The 17387-nt window shown below is 42.4% G+C and overlaps 3 protein-coding genes across 3 annotated transcripts; 1 reads left to right on the forward strand and 2 right to left on the reverse strand.

The window, feature by feature from the left end:
* Positions 1-2445: 2445 nt before the first annotated feature.
* On the reverse strand, positions 2446-8724 carry LOC102713351 (phytosulfokine receptor 1-like). The gene is made up of 5 exons (XM_015836860.2): positions 7084-8724; positions 6731-6875; positions 6560-6641; positions 5411-5527; positions 2446-5347 (listed from the first exon to the last, which is right to left on the reverse strand). The coding sequence occupies exons 4-5, from the start codon at positions 5414-5416 to the stop codon at positions 3140-3142; spliced, it is 2214 nt and encodes a 737-aa protein (XP_015692346.2). The 5' UTR covers positions 5417-5527; positions 6560-6641; positions 6731-6875; positions 7084-8724; the 3' UTR covers positions 2446-3139.
* On the reverse strand, positions 7419-9035 carry LOC121054213 (pentatricopeptide repeat-containing protein At3g50420). Its single transcript, XM_040523261.1, has one exon. It carries the CDS (start codon positions 9033-9035, stop codon positions 7419-7421), a length of 1617 nt encoding a protein of 538 aa, XP_040379195.1.
* A 3617-nt stretch (positions 9036-12652) lies between these two features.
* On the forward strand, positions 12653-16206 carry LOC102713623 (peroxisome biogenesis protein 22-like). The gene is made up of 8 exons (XM_006652947.3): positions 12653-12947; positions 13038-13217; positions 13306-13353; positions 14501-14557; positions 14640-14741; positions 14859-14924; positions 15602-15703; positions 15801-16206. Exons 1-8 carry the CDS (start codon positions 12834-12836, stop codon positions 15897-15899), a joined length of 768 nt encoding a protein of 255 aa, XP_006653010.1. The 5' UTR covers positions 12653-12833; the 3' UTR covers positions 15900-16206.
* The last annotated feature ends 1181 nt before the right edge of the window (positions 16207-17387 follow it).

Here is a 17387-nt window from a genome sequence, read left to right on the forward strand (position 1 = left end):
TATTCTAAAATATAGCATAACATTCTCTTTTCAATCATAAGTCTACACCACTAAAGTTTTTTTTTTATCTATCTTCTCTTCTCAGAAAATCATACATTTTCCCTAGTTTAATTCCAGCAACTCCTTTATTTTCAAAAAAAAATCCACCAACTATTTTAAGACATGCGCATAGCTCTAAAACTTATTATCTAGAGTACATAAAAAGCACGATGGTTCATTCTTCCATCCCCTTCTTTCACCGCACGCATTTCACCGCATGCATGGCCAGTCCATCTCCTCTTCCATTTCCACGTACATATCATATGATAATAATATTGCTCGATCCATCGTTTTTAAAAATGTGGATTTTAATATTTTAGCCCTTTTAGAAATCTTATTTTGTAAATGTAATTCTAAAAAACTTTAATTAAGAATATTTTTTACTACGTTAATAATCTTGGCGCCGAGGTCTAACTTCTCATCGTTGACGTCGAGAACCTATTTCTATTTGTAAATATTTTCAATGTATAGATTCTTTTATGATTTCCTTTTACAAATAGCCGATAATATCGTCGGCGCCGATCTTGTCGATATCAATAACTTAGTTGTTAGGGGTTCGAGGTGTTGATTCTATCATCTTCAATGTTAATAACCATGACGCCGCAAAATGATTTTTTCAAAAGTTTTTTCTAAAATCTATTTATAATAAAAGCATTTCGAAGTAACTATAATGTTAAAATTTCAGCTCTCAAACCATCCTCTGAAGATGACATGTCGAGCTTACCTCCTTTCTTTACTCACTCTTAGAACTATTTATAGTTGGAGGTTCGTTTTAGCCCGTTGCAACGTACACATATTAATAGTAACGTGGGACCGTCGATATTGGGAGGACTAGTACGCACCTGCGTCGCGGCGCCAACCGCGGGAGCAAATGGCCACCGCCTCCTGCGTGCTGTCCTGCCGCGTGCGTCTCAACAACTCCTCCCATCAGATGGCGTTGTCCTTGGCCGTATCCTATGGAGGGAGATCATGCAGCAATCAAGCACGTTCAGAGTATCATCTTTTGTTTTCCTAAAAAAAAGTAAACTTTGCAAATAGAGAATAATTTATTAATAAAATTTTTTATATATGTTTATAGCGATCTAAAAATCAAAACTAAAAAATAAAACATAATGAAGAAAACTCAAGATCAACTGTAAATTTAAATTTAAAGTTAAAAATTTAAATTTTGACTTACGATCGTTAGCAAGAACCAAAAGATCGGGCAGTCATTAAATAAAGCAAAACTCGACGCTGATTCAACACTTCGTCGAGTATCAAAGTAGATTATGGTTGGGAGCTCTCACATGTCGCTTGTACTTGTGTGTCTACTTACTGTAGCAGGTATAGCGGTGTGGCATCTTGCTGTGCGCCTGTGCCAGCCATGGATCGCGTTTGGAGACACGCGTGACCATTTTTGCTTTCTTTAATGAGACCGCTCGTCGATCTGGAGCCAGCCTGATCGAGAGGCAGCTGCGTGTGATGTATACGACTACTCGCCCTGCTGCTCACTGTCCAGACTGGTAAGTATGCAGTGAGAGATGGATCACGGTTCACAGAAAGCAGGCACCCATGTCGGTGTGTGAAATTGTGCACAAATTAAGATCACAAGATGCATTACATGACTGCTACCGGTATGAATTACTAGTATTTTTAGGGAGATTGTAAGTTTGCAACCCAACATATCATCCTCAATTTGAAGTTCTCACCATAGAGTGATGTGCGAAGAGTCCTTCTGATTAATCATAGTTTGATTTGGATCCCTTTCACCGTGAGAGTTTCAAGACTACATGGAATGATGGAATAAGAAATGTGATCGGTTAACACATGGGAGAAAGTGTCAAATTAAATTAAGCTGAATGAGGAGGGAGTATTCATAACAAATGATCTTGTGGGGGGAGAAATCTCAACTCCATTCGTTTTATTTGTTTTATGTTTCGAGTCGGTTTGGAAGAGCTTTTAGATTGCGAGAAATAATTGTTTGGTAACCAACTTTTAAGAATCTATAAAAATTTTGAAACTTAGTTTCTCCTGCTTCTGGCTTCTTAGAAGATGTAAACCGTTTGAAACAACTTCTCACATAAACAAGCTGGAGAAGCTCCTCAAACACCATGTGTCGGTCTTTAAAAGTGAGGCCTAATTTTCCGGCTGATTGAGCCAGCCACCCAGTACTTGTCTCTCCACTCACGGGCTTGCTTCATTTTGGTCTTCTCTGCAGGCTGCAGCTCTGAATTCTGATCGTGCATGCATCGCTTATAGACAAGAGAAAATTTCTCGTGCAGTGTATCGATGCTGCAGCAGACTGCAGTCGAAGAAGTATGTTCATGTGAACTGAAAAAATTCGGCGGAGCAGAAAGCAAAAGTTGGAGTCTACCGTTGATGGCATGGCATGTGGCACACAGAAATAACAAAAACAGCTGTGTTGGATTGTTGCAGCCGAAGTCCCAACTTGCGGCCATTACGCATGTGTTTCTCTGATTGCTCATCTGTCGCGTGCGTACCTTGTCTGATTCGTGTGCAGGTTATATGTATTGTCATGTGATCAAGAAGCTGAGCTAGAGACCTAGAGTACATAGATGGTTGGTTGGTTAGCACTAATCTACAGCTGGCCTGCCCGTGATGATGATTAAATAAAGATTGGACAGTATAATCTGGCAAGTTGATGAGGTTTTGACTCCTGTATATTGTATAATCACATCCGCATGTGCCCTTCTCCGTACAGAGCTGCAACCATTCTTTGGACTCTGACAGCAACCTGCTGTAAAACGGTCGACCATGTTTTTTCTTCTCACGGGCTTCTCCAGCACCCAGGTCACGACCCAGCCCGACCAAAGAATTATTATATTAGCCCATTCTGGGCCCATTTAAAACGAAGCCTGAAGATTATATGGCCCTAGCACATATTCTCAAACTTACACAGCTCTTAACACCGCCACACCTGTACCAAATGGATATCATGCCAAGAACATTATGGGAAGTTCAAATTTAAACCCATGATTCCAATGTAGCTCCTCTACAGCACAGCTAAATGACACAGTACCTGAGGTGAAAGAAATACACCAAGAGCCTGGTGAAATACAATAATACAAAGTACATAATTCCACCCACGCCTGAGTTTGTTTTAAGGACGATCTTTATATTCCCATTTCCTTCTGAGTCTGTTCAAGTTCACCATTGTTATGACATAAAGCCTATCACAGAAACTATCAACCATCCGAAAATAGGCTGCCCTCCAAGAACTTGCAAATAACAGTATGTTCCATATGGTCCACAGCCCAAAAGTGAATCCCGCTCCCACATTCAGAAGCCCAAAAGCAGAATCAGAGTCATGATGCGCCTCAAATGCGACCACCTGCACATTACTGTCATTATTGGATGACCCCTTCCGAAAAACACGCAGCGCCGGGTTGCCCACGAACGCATCGTCTGTGAATGTGGAGAATTGCCCCCCTGTCGGAACGTCTCCAGACAAATTGTTGAATGAAACATCAAACTTAGAGAGAAAGTTCAACTTCGTTAGAGACTGTGGTATTCTCCCACTGAGATTATTGTGGGCCAAATCCAATATTTCCAAGCTCGACATATTTGATAACTCATCAGGAATTGGCCCAGAAAAGTTGTTAAAGCCCAAGTCCAGCACATGAAGCTTCACAAGACGGCCAAAGGCCGGCAATATTGGCCCAACAAGAAGGTTATTTGCGAGGATCAGTGATGATGGGAAGCTAGCAACTTGGTTGTACTGCAAGCCTACACCAGTCGAAATCGAATTCTTCTTGACAAATAATGGGAGGTCTCCTGTTGATGCCTGCCCACTTGAGCTATTACTTGAAATCAAACTCTTCATTTGTGTAAAGCTTTCAGGAAGCTCCCCACTGAAAGAGTTGTTTGACAGATCGATGTAGAAAAGATTGTCCAAGTTGCCTAACCATGGCGGGATCTTCCCATTCAAATTGTTCCATGAAATATCCAGCACATTGAGGCTCTTCAAGTGCTGCAACCAAGGTGGAATCGTGCCCAAGAGCGCACAATTGGCTAGGACAAGCACCTGCATAGTCTTGAACCCTTCAATGCCATCCATTGACATTGTCTCACCATCATGGAAGTTATTGGTGAGCATCAAGCTCGTCAGGTTGGGCAAATGCTGCAAGACTTGCAATGCTGACGACAAGTTGGTAAAACCATTCCCTGTAAGAGAAAGGTATGATAGTGAACTCAAATTCTTGAAGCTATCCGGTAGTCCGCCCTGAAGCTTGTTCCTTGCAAGGTTCAGCGTCCTCAACTCAGTGCACGAGGCCAGGCCAGGCGGTATAGCACCACTCAGCTTGTTGGTCCCAGCATCAAAAGTGTTCAGTCTTGGGAGCAAGCGGCAGTCAATGGTAATCTCACCGGACAGCGAATTGTTTCTTAAGCTGACCATTCTAAGCATTGAGCAGCTTGATAGAGATAAAGGCAATGTGCCGTTCAATTTGTTGGCCGCCAAGTTCAAGAACTCCAAGCTCCTCAATTTCCCAAACACATCAGGGATGTTGCCTTTGAACATGTTATATGACAAGTCAATCTGATTGAGCACAGAGAGGTTACCGAGGTCCTCGTCGAGGCTGCCGGAGAGCTTATTTTCCTGCAAGCTTAGCCTCCTCAACTCCGGCATCGTGTACAGGTCCTTGGGAAGGCTCCCGGTAAGACCATTGCCGTCAAGGAAAAGGTCGTTGAGCAGCTTGCACTGGCCAAAGCCGGCCGGGAAATCACCAGAGAACGCATTCGCCGAGAACCGCAGGACCTTGACCGGCGAAGAGCAGAGCGCAGTGACGTTGATGCCACCGGAGAAGGCGTTGTTGGTGATATCAAGAATCGACAGGTTCGGCGCACCGGGGAACGCAGGGTGTGGCCCAGTGAATCCGTTGGAGGAGATGTTCACCGCCTCGATCGCCGGGAAGCCGCCGCCGCTCGCCGGGAACGCGCCGGTGAGGCCGTTCCCGCTGAGGTTGAGGTGCCGCAGGCTGGCCAGCCGGCCGAGCTGCGCCACCGCCCCGCCGCGAAGCGAGTACCGGGAGAGACTCCGGTTGGAGAGATCCAACCCCACCACCCTCCCGAGATCGCAGGAAACTCCTGTCCACGAGCAGCAGGAGGCGTTGCCGTTGGGACCCCATCCGACCAGCCCGGCGCCCTCGCTGTCCAAGCCATCGGAGAAGGCCAGAAGCGCCGCCAGGTCGGCGGGGTCGCACGTCTGGTTCTGGGAATGGCCGCCATGGAAGTGGAGCAGGACCGACAGCAGCAAGAAGTGGAGCAAGCAGTAGTAGCCTCTCATCTCCGGCGAGAGTCGGCGGCAGAACTGGGAAAGAAGGCTTCAGTACCAAGTTGCTGACGATGATGGTAGGTGGTATTGAGTATTGACCTTCATTGACGCGTGGTCAACTTGATTTGGTTTGTTCGGCTCTCAGCCGTTTCACTTTGACTACGGATGCTCGACTGCTGGGTGTAGTGGGCTTTACACAACACGTGCCGCGTTCGGCTTGGGAATAAATAGTAATAGATTAGTAAATGATTAATTAATTATTAATTATTAAAAAATATAAAATAGATTAATATGATTTTCTAAAACAATTTTTTTAGAAATTTTTTTAAAAAATATACCGTTTAGCAGTTTGGAAAACGTGTCCATGAAAAATGAGAAAATAAGTTAACTAGCGAACGTGGCCACAGTAGAACTCTAGGACCCAAACAATCCGAGAAGCATTTTTTTAAACACACGGGTGTATATACACCCATGGTTTACATGTCATCTAAATAGTCATAAAAAATATGAAAAAATTTAACAAGATAGTTTAATATGAGTTATATCACTCCACCCACATGAAGTTTAAATTCATCTTTTACAAGTTGTAGTAAAAATAACAAAAACAATTATGAATATGCGTATAGTTAGTTTTAGTTTTATTTGTTTTTTCTACAACTTGTAGAAGTTGAATTTAAACTTGCATGTTTATAGAGTGATATAACTCATATTAATCTATCTTGTCAATTTTTTTTCATATTTTTTAATAACTATTTATATGGCATGCAAGCACACGGGTATACCCGTGTACTAACAACTATTTTCCGATATGCTCCGATATACCTTTAGGGCGCTTTTGGCAGGCTGTAATAGGCCACCGTACGCGGACTGGCCATGCTCAACGCCACTATTCGCTACTTAAAACGTTGACCCAGATTTCAAGCCCCTAAATTTCTTAATTACCTAATGAAGCTACAACTATTAGATAAAAAATGGAGTAGAAGCTAAAGAATTACTCGTACCTAAAATCGATCAATGAAACCAGAACTGAAGAAAGTTCTCTTTCCATATCACACTAAAACAATCGCGCTAAGGTTTTAATCAGAAGCAAGCTGCCTTGAACTCCACTACTCATCTTACTATTTTTACACATATAGAAACTGGAGTTATTTCATAGCTTAAGTATGTTTCGCTTGTGAAAAATGAGCAGAAGCATAATTGAAATACACATATTTTATTAAGAGGTTAATGATGAGTTTAGATGGTTACCTAGTTAGAGGAACTTGAGATATTCAAATATCAGAATTATTTGGTTGCCACGATGAGGATGGAGCATCAGCTGTCTAACGTTCTGAAACCAAATCAGCCCAATTAATACATCAAACTTTAAAGCACTATACTTCACCAATAAAATGAAATATTGGTTCAGGTTTCAGGCACCTTGTATGGTATGAACGACTTCATTGAGGCAGGTTGCTCAGGAGGCTGGAGCCTTACATCATCCTTAGTTGAACTGAACATTTGCCAAGATAACTGTGATACATTATCCTATAGAAGCAAATATCAAGCTTGAAGAATGTGTAACCTGTAAACTGAGGGAGCTTTTGTCACAACCAATATCAGGTAGTACTCAACAAGCAACACCAATTTATTAGGACTATTAAAAAAGGCAACATGGACATTTAGCTGACTCATTCCATAGCAAGAAATGCTGCTGCCTTGATCAATCATGCACATAGAAAAGGAGCAAGCAATCACATTACTGCAACAGAGGAAGACACCAGAGCACTGACCCAGAATTCCCCCCTTCTGAAGCAATTGTCCACTGATCAATTGGATGCCTAAGAAGTAATAGTTACTGGATAGGCCGAAGAAAAATGAGTCCCTTTTATGGGTTATTTTCACCTTTGTAACTTGTTTGATGGAGTTTGAGACCTTGAGTGTCAATTTCCTAGCTCCAATGCTACCTAGCAGGAGCTCTAATTTGGAACCATCAAATCGATAGGCTGTTCCCTTCACAGATAACACCTATCTTTCTTATGCTCAGAATTTCGTACAAGTCAATTTTATTGCCACAAGGCATGGGACCAAATTAAGCATATCAAATCTCCTAATATGTTCATGCAAATTAGCCACTTGACATCAACTCATTTTCATAAGTATCCGATAATTCCATGTTTCCCTTAAGCCTTATCAACTCGCCGCGGCAGTCATCTATGTGAGAGTGGCATTTGTCGTCTGCCGAGAACACATGAACCACATTTTTCATCTCTATCCAGCTCAGCCCAGGCTCCTTTTCAACCATCAGTCCTCTGATCCTTTTCCTAATTTCAGCTACAATGTCCCATTTTCCTACAGAGGCATAAAGGTTTGAAAGCAAAATATGTGTTGCAATATCATCTGGATCCTGCTCTAGCGCCTGTTCAGCAGCATGAACCCCAATGGAGAAACTTTTAAATGTTATACAGGAGCTTAGCAGAATTCTCCATAATTCAGGACATTTCTTGGCGAGAGGGGATTTCATCATTAAATCAACTGCTTCCTCCAACAAACCTGCCCTACTCAGCAAACTCACCATGCTAGTGTAGTGCTTGAACCCAGGCACAATACCATCGGTCATCATACAGAACCAATAGAACTTCCCTTTCTCAACTAGTCCACAGTGGCTACACGCAGAGAGGAGGGAGATGTAAGTTACATGGTCAGGTTGAAGCCCGTCATGAATCATCTCACCAAATAACTTAAATGCCATTTCAGAATCCCCATGATTGCCATATCCTCCAATTATGGAATTCCAGCACTTCAAATCTGGATTTTGTATATTACAAAACACCAAATAAGCACCTGGGAGAGCACCATTTTTTGCATACATGTCAACAAGGCTTCCAGAGGCACAAATATTCCCTTCATAACCACTTTTTACCACTTGAGCATGGAGCATCTCTCCTTGTTTAAGACCTGCAAGCTCTGCCGTGGAGTTTAAAGCACTGCTCAAAGAGAAACTGTCAACGTTGTAACCTTCGTGAAGCATGCTTACAAAGTACCTCAAGGCCAATTCTCCCTCACCCAGTGAGGAGTGGCCTGCGACCATCTCAGTCCACATGATTACATCCTTATGGGTAAGGGAATCAAACAAAATCCGTGCAGAATCTGGCTCCTCATTTGTAAAATACATGTTGAGCAGTGTGTTCCCTACAAACACACTGCTCTCTAATCCAGCTTTGATGACTTCAGCATGAAGCGGCCTCCCACCAAACATTGCAGGCAAAGCAGCAGAAGCAGACACCACAGCTGCAAGCGTGTACTCATCAGGGACAACTTGTTCATCGAAATGCACGGCCTTCAGTTGCACAAAGGCATCCATAGCGCTCCACCCATCCCCAACTCCAGAAAATCCAGCAATCAGAGTATTCCATGACACCAAGTCTGGCGCCTCAATTCTCTCAAACACACGCAGAGCAGTGTCGAGATCACCACAGCTTGAGTACATGTCGAGCAGCGCGTTCCGCAGTGGCATGTCAGGATCAAGCTCCTCCAACTTCACCACCCATCCATGGAGTGCACGCCCTCGGCGGCAATCCCCAGCGCGTCCACAACCACTAAGCACTGAGGAGAGCGTGCTCTCGGTGGGTGGCAATCCACCCCTCACCATCCGGCAAAACTGACCCAGAGCGCGGTCAAGGTAGCCGTACCGCACGTTGCAGTGCATCACGCAGTTCCATGCCACCACATCCCGCATCGCCATTTCGTCGAACACCTGGTTGGCGTCCCGCGGCGACCCGCACCGTGAGTACATCTGCAGCAGAGCAGTCGGCGCGATGTCGCTCGCGAGGAAGCCGAGCGTCGCTGCCTGCGAGTGCACGGCGGCCCCCGCGCGACGGTCCCGCAGCTCACCGGCGGCGCGCAGGAGGGCGTAGAGGCTAGGGGCGGTGGGCCGGAGTCCCGACGCATGCAGCTGCTGGAAGAGCCGGAAAGCGTCAGGCGCGTGGCGCGGGGCGCGGGAGAGCGCGGAGAGGACGGTGTTGTACGAGACGACGGAGGGGCGCGGCGTGGAGCGGAGGAGCGCGAGGGCGTCGGGGACGGCGGAGAGGCGGGTGTAGAGGGAGAGCAGTTGGTTGGCGAGGATGGTGGTCGGCGCGGGCGCGGTGGGCGTGGAGGAGACCACGAGGAGCGCGTGGACCGCGCGCGCGCGGCGGAGGACGGCGCGGCGCGGGGAGCGGGTCCACCCGAGGAGCGCCGCGGCGAGCGCCTCCTCCACCAGCTGGTAGATGCCGAGGCGCGACCAGTCCGGCGGCATCGGAGCGCGCACGCCTTGCGGCAGAGCCGAGCCGCGCGCTACGACTTATAATAGCGAACACACGTTACAGAAGGCGAGGTCCAAACCTGTCGCGTCCAGAGCCCGTGGCAATGGCGGCGCTGCAGCGGCCGACAGTGATGGCATGGCATGCGCAGACTTCTCCGGTGAGTGCGAGCCGATCAAAATTCACAGCGTCTTGGCGTGTCCTCGGTGATGGACCTCCTTGAGCGCTGCAGAACTCCGTGATCTGCGCGCGCGGGGAAGATGGTGTTTCCACGCCGGCTTCGCCATGTTCTCGCGCTGATCTCCTCGCCTCGCATCGCATCTGGCGGTGACTGGAGGCTTCGTGATCGATCACGCTCGCATGCAAAGAGGCAGTGTACTACGCTCTTCGCTATCTCTCTCTCTCTCTCTCTATATATATTTGAGGTGATCGTGCTAGTTTCAGGTTGATGTAGCGTGATGCACGGATGCAGTGATGGTACGAACACACGACCTGTCATTCATGCTCAGGGTGATTGCGAAACAATACATTTATAAATTAAAAATAAATTATATATATATATATTCGATAATTTTTTAAATATACTATAAATTTAAGGTTAAAATTTTAAATTTTAGTTTTTATATATAAACAAAAGCGAAAAGACGTGATTGTTGAGCTTAGAGCCTGCAAAACTGAGGATGTCCTGAAGTTTTTGCTCCACATACTACAAATTCTAAGCTCTCCGTTAGTACATGTGACCAGATTTAGCGATTAATCGGTTTGAAGGGATTTTGTGAGAATTTGGAGGAATTTAACTATCTAGTGTGAAAATTTTACTCGCTCAGTCCCGAAAGGAGTTTATGTTTTGTTTATGTGTGTAACATATAATGCTATTCATATTTTATCATCTAACAATATAAATATTAATTATAATTTTTTAATAAAACGAAGAGTATCTCCAAACTAAAAAATGAGTGTATTTTAATACGGAGAGAGTATAAGATCCTTGAGTTCCGAATAAGATCTTGATGTTCCAATGGTACGTGCAACTTTTTTTTATATCTTAGCGTGTTATTTTATAGAGGAAATAGCTGTTGATGCTCCAGCTGCACTTGCAATTTTCTTTTCGTTTTTTAGAGGAGACTTGCAGGCAATGCTACTGAAGGTTTCAGTTTAGTTCTTCTGTACCTCTAATATCTGGGTAAACCAAAATCGAATGCTGGTCATGTTTGTGACATACAAATATAATTATTGATTACAAGCTATATTTCATATTTCAGTGGATAATTTGGTGCAATTCCGCAGGTGGTCGTTTGGTTTTTCTAGTGAAAAAAAAGGACAAACGACATATTTACAGGCGAAAAATAATTTATGAATAAAACTTTTATATACATGTTATTATACACCTAAAAGTCAAGGCTAAAAAATAAACTATAATAAAAAAAGTCTCAAACATACTCTAAATTTAAGATTGAAGTATCAAATTTGTCTTATAATTATAAATAAACAAAAATACGAGGTTCTTTTTTTTTTCCCTCGATGAACAAAACAGGTACAAATTATTTGCTTTCCACTTTTTTCAGTCCTCCATGGCGTGTGCTGGGGTTTAGTTACAATCAGTTTAACTTGGTCGTTGTTGCTTAAGTTACTTTTAGGTGCTTAGCTTGTTCTAGTACCGTTAGTTGTATATACTCTTAAGTCTTAACAGGTAGTCTACGCTACCTACACATTGTTTATTCCATGCGACACATTATGGTTCTGTGCAGAAAATTCTAACAAATTTCGGTTGGATAGACCGTATACGTAAAGTGTAGATATACCCCAACAAGCATACCAACAGTAGACTTAACCCGGGAAGTAGCACTCCGGTAATATAACTAAATCCACTTGTTTCTGCGCGCATACTTTCCGAACCGCTAAATGACGAATTTTTTGTGAAAATTTTCTATAAAAAATCATTTGAAAAAATCACATTAATCTATTATATATTTTTAATAATTAATAATTAATAATTAATTAATCATATATTAATCTATTAATACGTTTTTCGCGCCGGATAACAAAATCCCCATGCTACCAAACACGGCCTTACTACTAGACACATCCCTAAATAAAAAAATTGAAAAACTATGTAGGTTTCACTATTTATTTTATTCTAATAATTATATAATTATTATTTATTATATTACGAGTTGTTGTATTAAAACAAACTTTATCGATGTATTTAATTTTTATATTTAAAAATAATATAAATAGTTAAACGCATGTAAGTTATCGCCGTTAAAAGAACCGATCAAATGATATAACACTAATTAGGATGTGTTTGGTTCCAGGGATGTGATGAGTTGGGACAGAGCCAACCCATCTCTGATCCTGTTTGGTTAGTGGATGGGTGAAATAGGTTGGACCCAGGAGAGAAATATTCCTCTTAGATCCAGTTCAATCCATCCCACTAAAACGATGGAACGGATCCGTCCTAGGACGACTACGACGCACAGATGGTGTTCATTTTATTTATTATATTTATTTAAAATATATTATTGGTATAAATATACATTCAATTACTTTAATTTATTCATATGTTAATTCTAGTATTTAATATTTTATTTTGGATACGAGAGGTAACCTTTATCGCATCTCATCCCTTCAACTAAACAAAAAACATGTCCAACCTATCCCATCTCATCCCTTCCACCAAATAAAAAAATAGGGTCCAACTCATCTATCCAACTAAATAGAAAAATAGAACCAACCCCTCCTACGATCCAGAGATGGAGCAAACCAAATCCACGTCGTACACGAACCAAACACATCCTTAATCACGCATCTACCAGGAGACACCGATCTTACTTAAAAAATATCATAAATTTTCTTTCTCAGATATAATCGCCTCAGTTTTTGAGATGCTCAAATGATACGATGGCATCAGTTTACGCGTCGTATAACCGTATTACGAATTTACGAGTGTAACGCTGAGTTTTTGAAAAAAAAAATCGCTGGATTACCCCTCTCGTGGCCTCTTCCTCTGCAAAGAAGATAAGCACATCGGTCTCGTCGCGCCCCGCTGGCTAATCTCCTCTCCTCGCCCAACTGCCCCCGTAATTTTCGCGGTCTCCTCCCCTCCCCTCTCCCCGACCTCTCCGCAATCCGGCGACCCCCCCAAATCCGCCTGACCCGACGACGCGCGGGAGAGACAGGTCAAGCCCTACCCTACCCGCCCCGCCCCGCCCCGCCTCCTCCCTCCCTCTCCGCGCCGCGCAATGCCAGGCCTCGCCGCCGCCGCCGACCAGGACCCCGTCTCGCTGGTGCGCCGCGTCTCCCGCGCCCTCAACCGCCGCGTCTCCGACCTCGTCGGCCTGCTCTTCCACCACAAGGTAGGTAGCCCGATCCCGGGCGCCGCTCTGCCCCCTCGGTTTCGGCGCACGAACCCTAACCCTAGATGACCGTGCGGTCTTTCGTCTCAGACCGCCGGATCCCTCGGGGCTGTGGCTGGTTTCGCCATCGCCGTCGTCTTCGCGTGGAAGTTCCTGCGCTCCTCGCCGGCTAGGCCCCGTCGGCCTGAACCGAAGCGGCCATCGGTTGGTCCTGCTGCTACCGATTCTGCTGCCGCCGATGCGGTTGAGCCTGCTGGTGATCCTGGGAAGGTAGGCTGAATAGCGTGATGATTTGGCGTGACTTTCTATGGTTGTATGCGTATCAGTTGTTGATTGGGGTGGAGTTTGTGCCTGGCAGCTGTCGACACGGCAAATCGTGGTGAAGCGACTAAGTGGTTGTAGAAAGGTATCGTTTCTCCCTTGCACCTTCCCATCAGCGTCATGAGACTAATTGTTGATGAAACTTCTGTGGCGCAATGTTGTTTTTGTTCTTGAAGAAACTAATGTTTAATTGAAGCCTATACTTGAGTGCTTGGCTTCAGCTTCTAAATTGATGCACTAGTCAGTTGAAATTTGCATGCCTGATTATCTCTATTGAGATACATTATGTTTGGAGAATTGTCCAATTATATTTTCAATTGGGATTTGGCTTTCATAAATGTACAATCATGCTTCTAACATTCGAATCAACGAGAAGACAATGAGTTTAAGTGCACTGGCTCCACCTTTTATTAACTGGTTGTAAATTGGAGCGCATGAACTTCATTAACCTGTGATGCATGCATTAATTCCTGTGCTCTGTCGGGACAAAAGTTAAGGCTGTTTGCAATGCACGCATTACTTCCCGTACTCAAACTTAAGGCCGTTGAGCTTAGGGTTACCCCATCCATGCAATGATGCAGAGTTAAGACTGTCCTGTTCAGGACAGGATAGGTCCTTGTGACTAGGTGGTGTTAAAAAAGCACAAAAATGAAATATCTGAGACTTATTGTTTTAATTTCAAATATATCCCAATTACTGGGATACAAAGAAACTTTAGAGTCACCATTATAAAGTAAATTACTCTATCTATGAAAAATGATGAAGTTGATGGGTTCTTTTCTCTTTTTTAAAGCTACCTCTGTACCAAATAAATTTCCCAAACATAAATTTATTTTCTGTTTCCATGATTAATTTGAGGATCTCTAGCAAACTTTATTTGAATTTTTTAGCCTGTAGGCTTACATATATAAATAACGCTTTGTTTCAGAATGACCATAGTAAATGGTTTAGAGAATTCAAAACGAGAGACTATGGAACAAAACAAGGATAATTCTATTATGATGTTACTTGATTCACTTAATTTATAGAAGTTTGTTATTAGAGAGCAAAGAACAAACTGATGAGTAATTTCTGGCTGTAGTGATCTAATTTAACACTTTCAATCACAAACAAAGTTTTAGTGATCTAATATGACACTAAATTTTAATCATATAAATACTGGCAGACTTGAAATAAGTAGATGTATATATGGCTTGTTAGAATTCTCAGAAGTACATAAACTTTTATTCCAGGTTACTTGCCAACTGCTTGGTGTTGTTTTTGAGGAGAAAACTCCTGAGGAACTTCAGGTTTGTTTAGTTTTTCTTCACAAGCATTTATGTTTCCTTGCCATAATTGCAGCCAAGTCATCCACATGTCTCCCTAATGCAGAAACATGCAACTGTTCGACCTTCAGTGGTGGAACTACTACTTGAAATAGCCAGATACTGTGATTTGTATCTGATGGAAACTGTACTTGATGATAAGAGTGAGGTACGAATTTCATAGTTCATCCTTCCAATTATTTGCTTGTTTATCATGCCAACTATTGGTATCTATAAACTGTATTGGTAGTTCTGGGATATGATTTTGAGTAATTACTAACTGTAGGAGAATGCCCTGATTGCCCTGGAGAGTGCTGGACTTTTCAAGACCGGTGGCTTGATGAAAGAAAAGGTGAGGTGTCTGTTACATTTTGTGACTTACTGTACTTCATTTTTTTCTCATGTTCCCTGCATCGATCACATCATTTCAACATCGTGTTATTAGTATTATAATTTTATTTATGGATGGTAGAATGACCTGTTTTCATCTAAGTCACTGTATAGGATTAAAATGTTAGCAACTGTTTCCCTTCTCAGTAGTTCTCTTGTTTGATGGTTCAGTCCCTATCCTGGGTTTGTTTTGGTTGTAAATGGTTAGCCGTTTAAGTTTCATCACATCTGTGTGGCCTTGTCTGCCTGTTGGTGACTTTTGCCTTGTAAGCTGGTAACCCGGTACCCAACTCTGTCGATCCCTTGTCTTTCTATAAAAGCTGGGTGAGGCCTTCTCTCTAAAAAAATGTTAGCAACTACTTAGAGTAATAGTGGCATATGAATAGTAAATAGCATGTCATATTATTGAAATTAGAATTGGTATGGTGGCTGATACTAGTTGATGCACGTGTATGGAAAGTTCTGTTCTTAGGTCACATACATATCAGTTCTGCATATCCGGCTGAATTTTACCCCAAGTTTTGGTTGAGAAGAACATTCTTTATCGTGTATATGTAGGAACCAGAATATTTAGGCATTAATTAGTTTTCTTCTGTTACCTACATTTATTATCGACTGAAACGGTGGATGCATTTCCAGGTACTCTTTTCCAGCACTGAAATTGGGCGAACTTCATTTGTCCGACAGTTAGAGGCAGATTTTCACATTGACACAAGCCTCGATATAATCTCCCAACTATCTGTAGGTTATCTTGCATCTTCATCTCCTTTTTCTTGGACTAGGTGCCTTATGATAGTCATGTTTACATGGTGCTTCCTTTTGTTTTCTTTCCCACCAGCGGTTCATTCGATGCCAACTGTTTGTTTCCTCAATCGAAGGAGGACAACTTGCGTCTAATGTATTTAACTCGCCAAGCCTTGAGCAGTTCTTCTCATGAAGGCAGACCAGACAATGGGGTTCATACCTAAATGCGCCAACTAGCAACACATGTTTTCAAGATCCAAGGTGTCATGCGATTCTATGACACCAATCGAGTAGTAGAATCCTCAGATATACAATCAAGCGGGTATGCCGTGGCGCTTATGTTTGACCATGTTGTGCCTGTTATTCCAATCTTCCTCATAGCTGTATCGTGGCCTCCATAGGTAGTGAGAACTATATAGTTGGATACGTGCAGTTTATGACCATCCATTGGTGTTGTAAAATGTAAATAGAATGTCACAAGTCCGCTTTTCATCGTTCAATATTAGTTTCTGGAGCTAGTATATGCTGGGCTTCTATCTCATTAGAAGCGACTGTAGATGTAAGTGCGTTGGATGGGTAATTTGGAATTGCTCTTTCAAGATGAGGGTTCACGTTTGATCCAAGGGGGCTATCTTTTTTGCTTTTTGAAGGAAAACAAATGATATATTTGCAAACAAAAAATAATTTATGTATAAAATTTCTATATATTTGTTTTAGTGATTTAGAAGCAAATGATGAAAAATAAATTATATGCGGTAGTAGAAGCGAAAAGATGAGATTGAAAAGTGTGTTGAATGTGAAATTTGCAATTGCTCTTCCAAGACGAGGAAATGGTGTTGTGCTGTGCAAACTGATCTCGATGTGGATTGAACTCTTATATAATTCCAAACTTTTTCACTAAGCAAATTCAAAGGGTGGCCTGATGCTGGAGTACGCAGGAAGCAAATCCTGTATTCGAAAGTCGGAGGCGCCACGGCCGTCAACTCCGACAAGCTGACCGCCCATTGGAATTCAAAAGACCGGGACCCAGGTCATGGACCAATGTGAATCGAGGGTTCACCTTTTTCGTTTGGAAATTCACTCTCCAGAATTGCTCGGTTTGTGTCGAATTTTGGTTGAAATTCTCAACCTCTCACGTTACACGTTTCCATGGTGACCTTTGAAGGGTGTGATGGTTATGGAAAAAGCCAGGTGATATATTTATAAACTAAAAATAACTTGTAAATAAAACTTTTATATACATGTTCTAAGCGAGCTAGAAACCAATGCTGAAAACCAATGCTGAAAAATAAAGTAGGATGAAAAACCCTTAAGTCAATGTCAAATTTAAGGTTAAAATTTTAAATTTTGGTTTATAATTATAATCATAAGAAAATACTCCAAACCGTAAGTTTTGCTTGAATTATGTAAGGATGTATTGTTCTAGAACGACATAGATACGAGACACGTAAGTATAGGGTCCAATCTCTTATGTTTATATACTAAATTTTGATTTTAAGGTTTTTTTTATTAAAATTTATTTTTCAGCATTGATTTTTAAATTACTACTACCTCTGTTTCTTAATGTTTGACATTTTTGGTTGCAATGTTTGACCATTCGTCTTATTAAAAAATTTAGTATAAATATAAAAATTGACAAGTCGTGGTTAAAGTTCTTTTGATAATAAAATAAGATATTTTC

Source organism: Oryza brachyantha, chromosome 4, assembly GCF_000231095.2.
Source record: "Oryza brachyantha chromosome 4, ObraRS2, whole genome shotgun sequence".
Taxonomy (NCBI): domain Eukaryota; kingdom Viridiplantae; phylum Streptophyta; class Magnoliopsida; order Poales; family Poaceae; genus Oryza; species Oryza brachyantha.

Bases quoted from the DNA above. Each gene is read 5' to 3' on its own strand.
- LOC102713623 (XM_006652947.3), top strand. From the start codon at position 12,834: ATGCCAGGCCTCGCCGCCGCCGCCGACCAGGACCCCGTCTCGCTGGTG. The intron at 13,354-14,500 runs GTATCGTTTCTC...CTTTTATTCCAG, and splicing joins GACTAAGTGGTTGTAGAAAG to GTTACTTGCCAACTGCTTGG. The intron at 14,742-14,858 runs GTACGAATTTCA...TACTAACTGTAG, and splicing joins TACTTGATGATAAGAGTGAG to GAGAATGCCCTGATTGCCCT.
- LOC121054213 (XM_040523261.1), bottom strand. From the start codon at position 9,035: ATGGCGATGCGGGATGTGGTGGCATGGAACTGCGTGATGCACTGCAAC.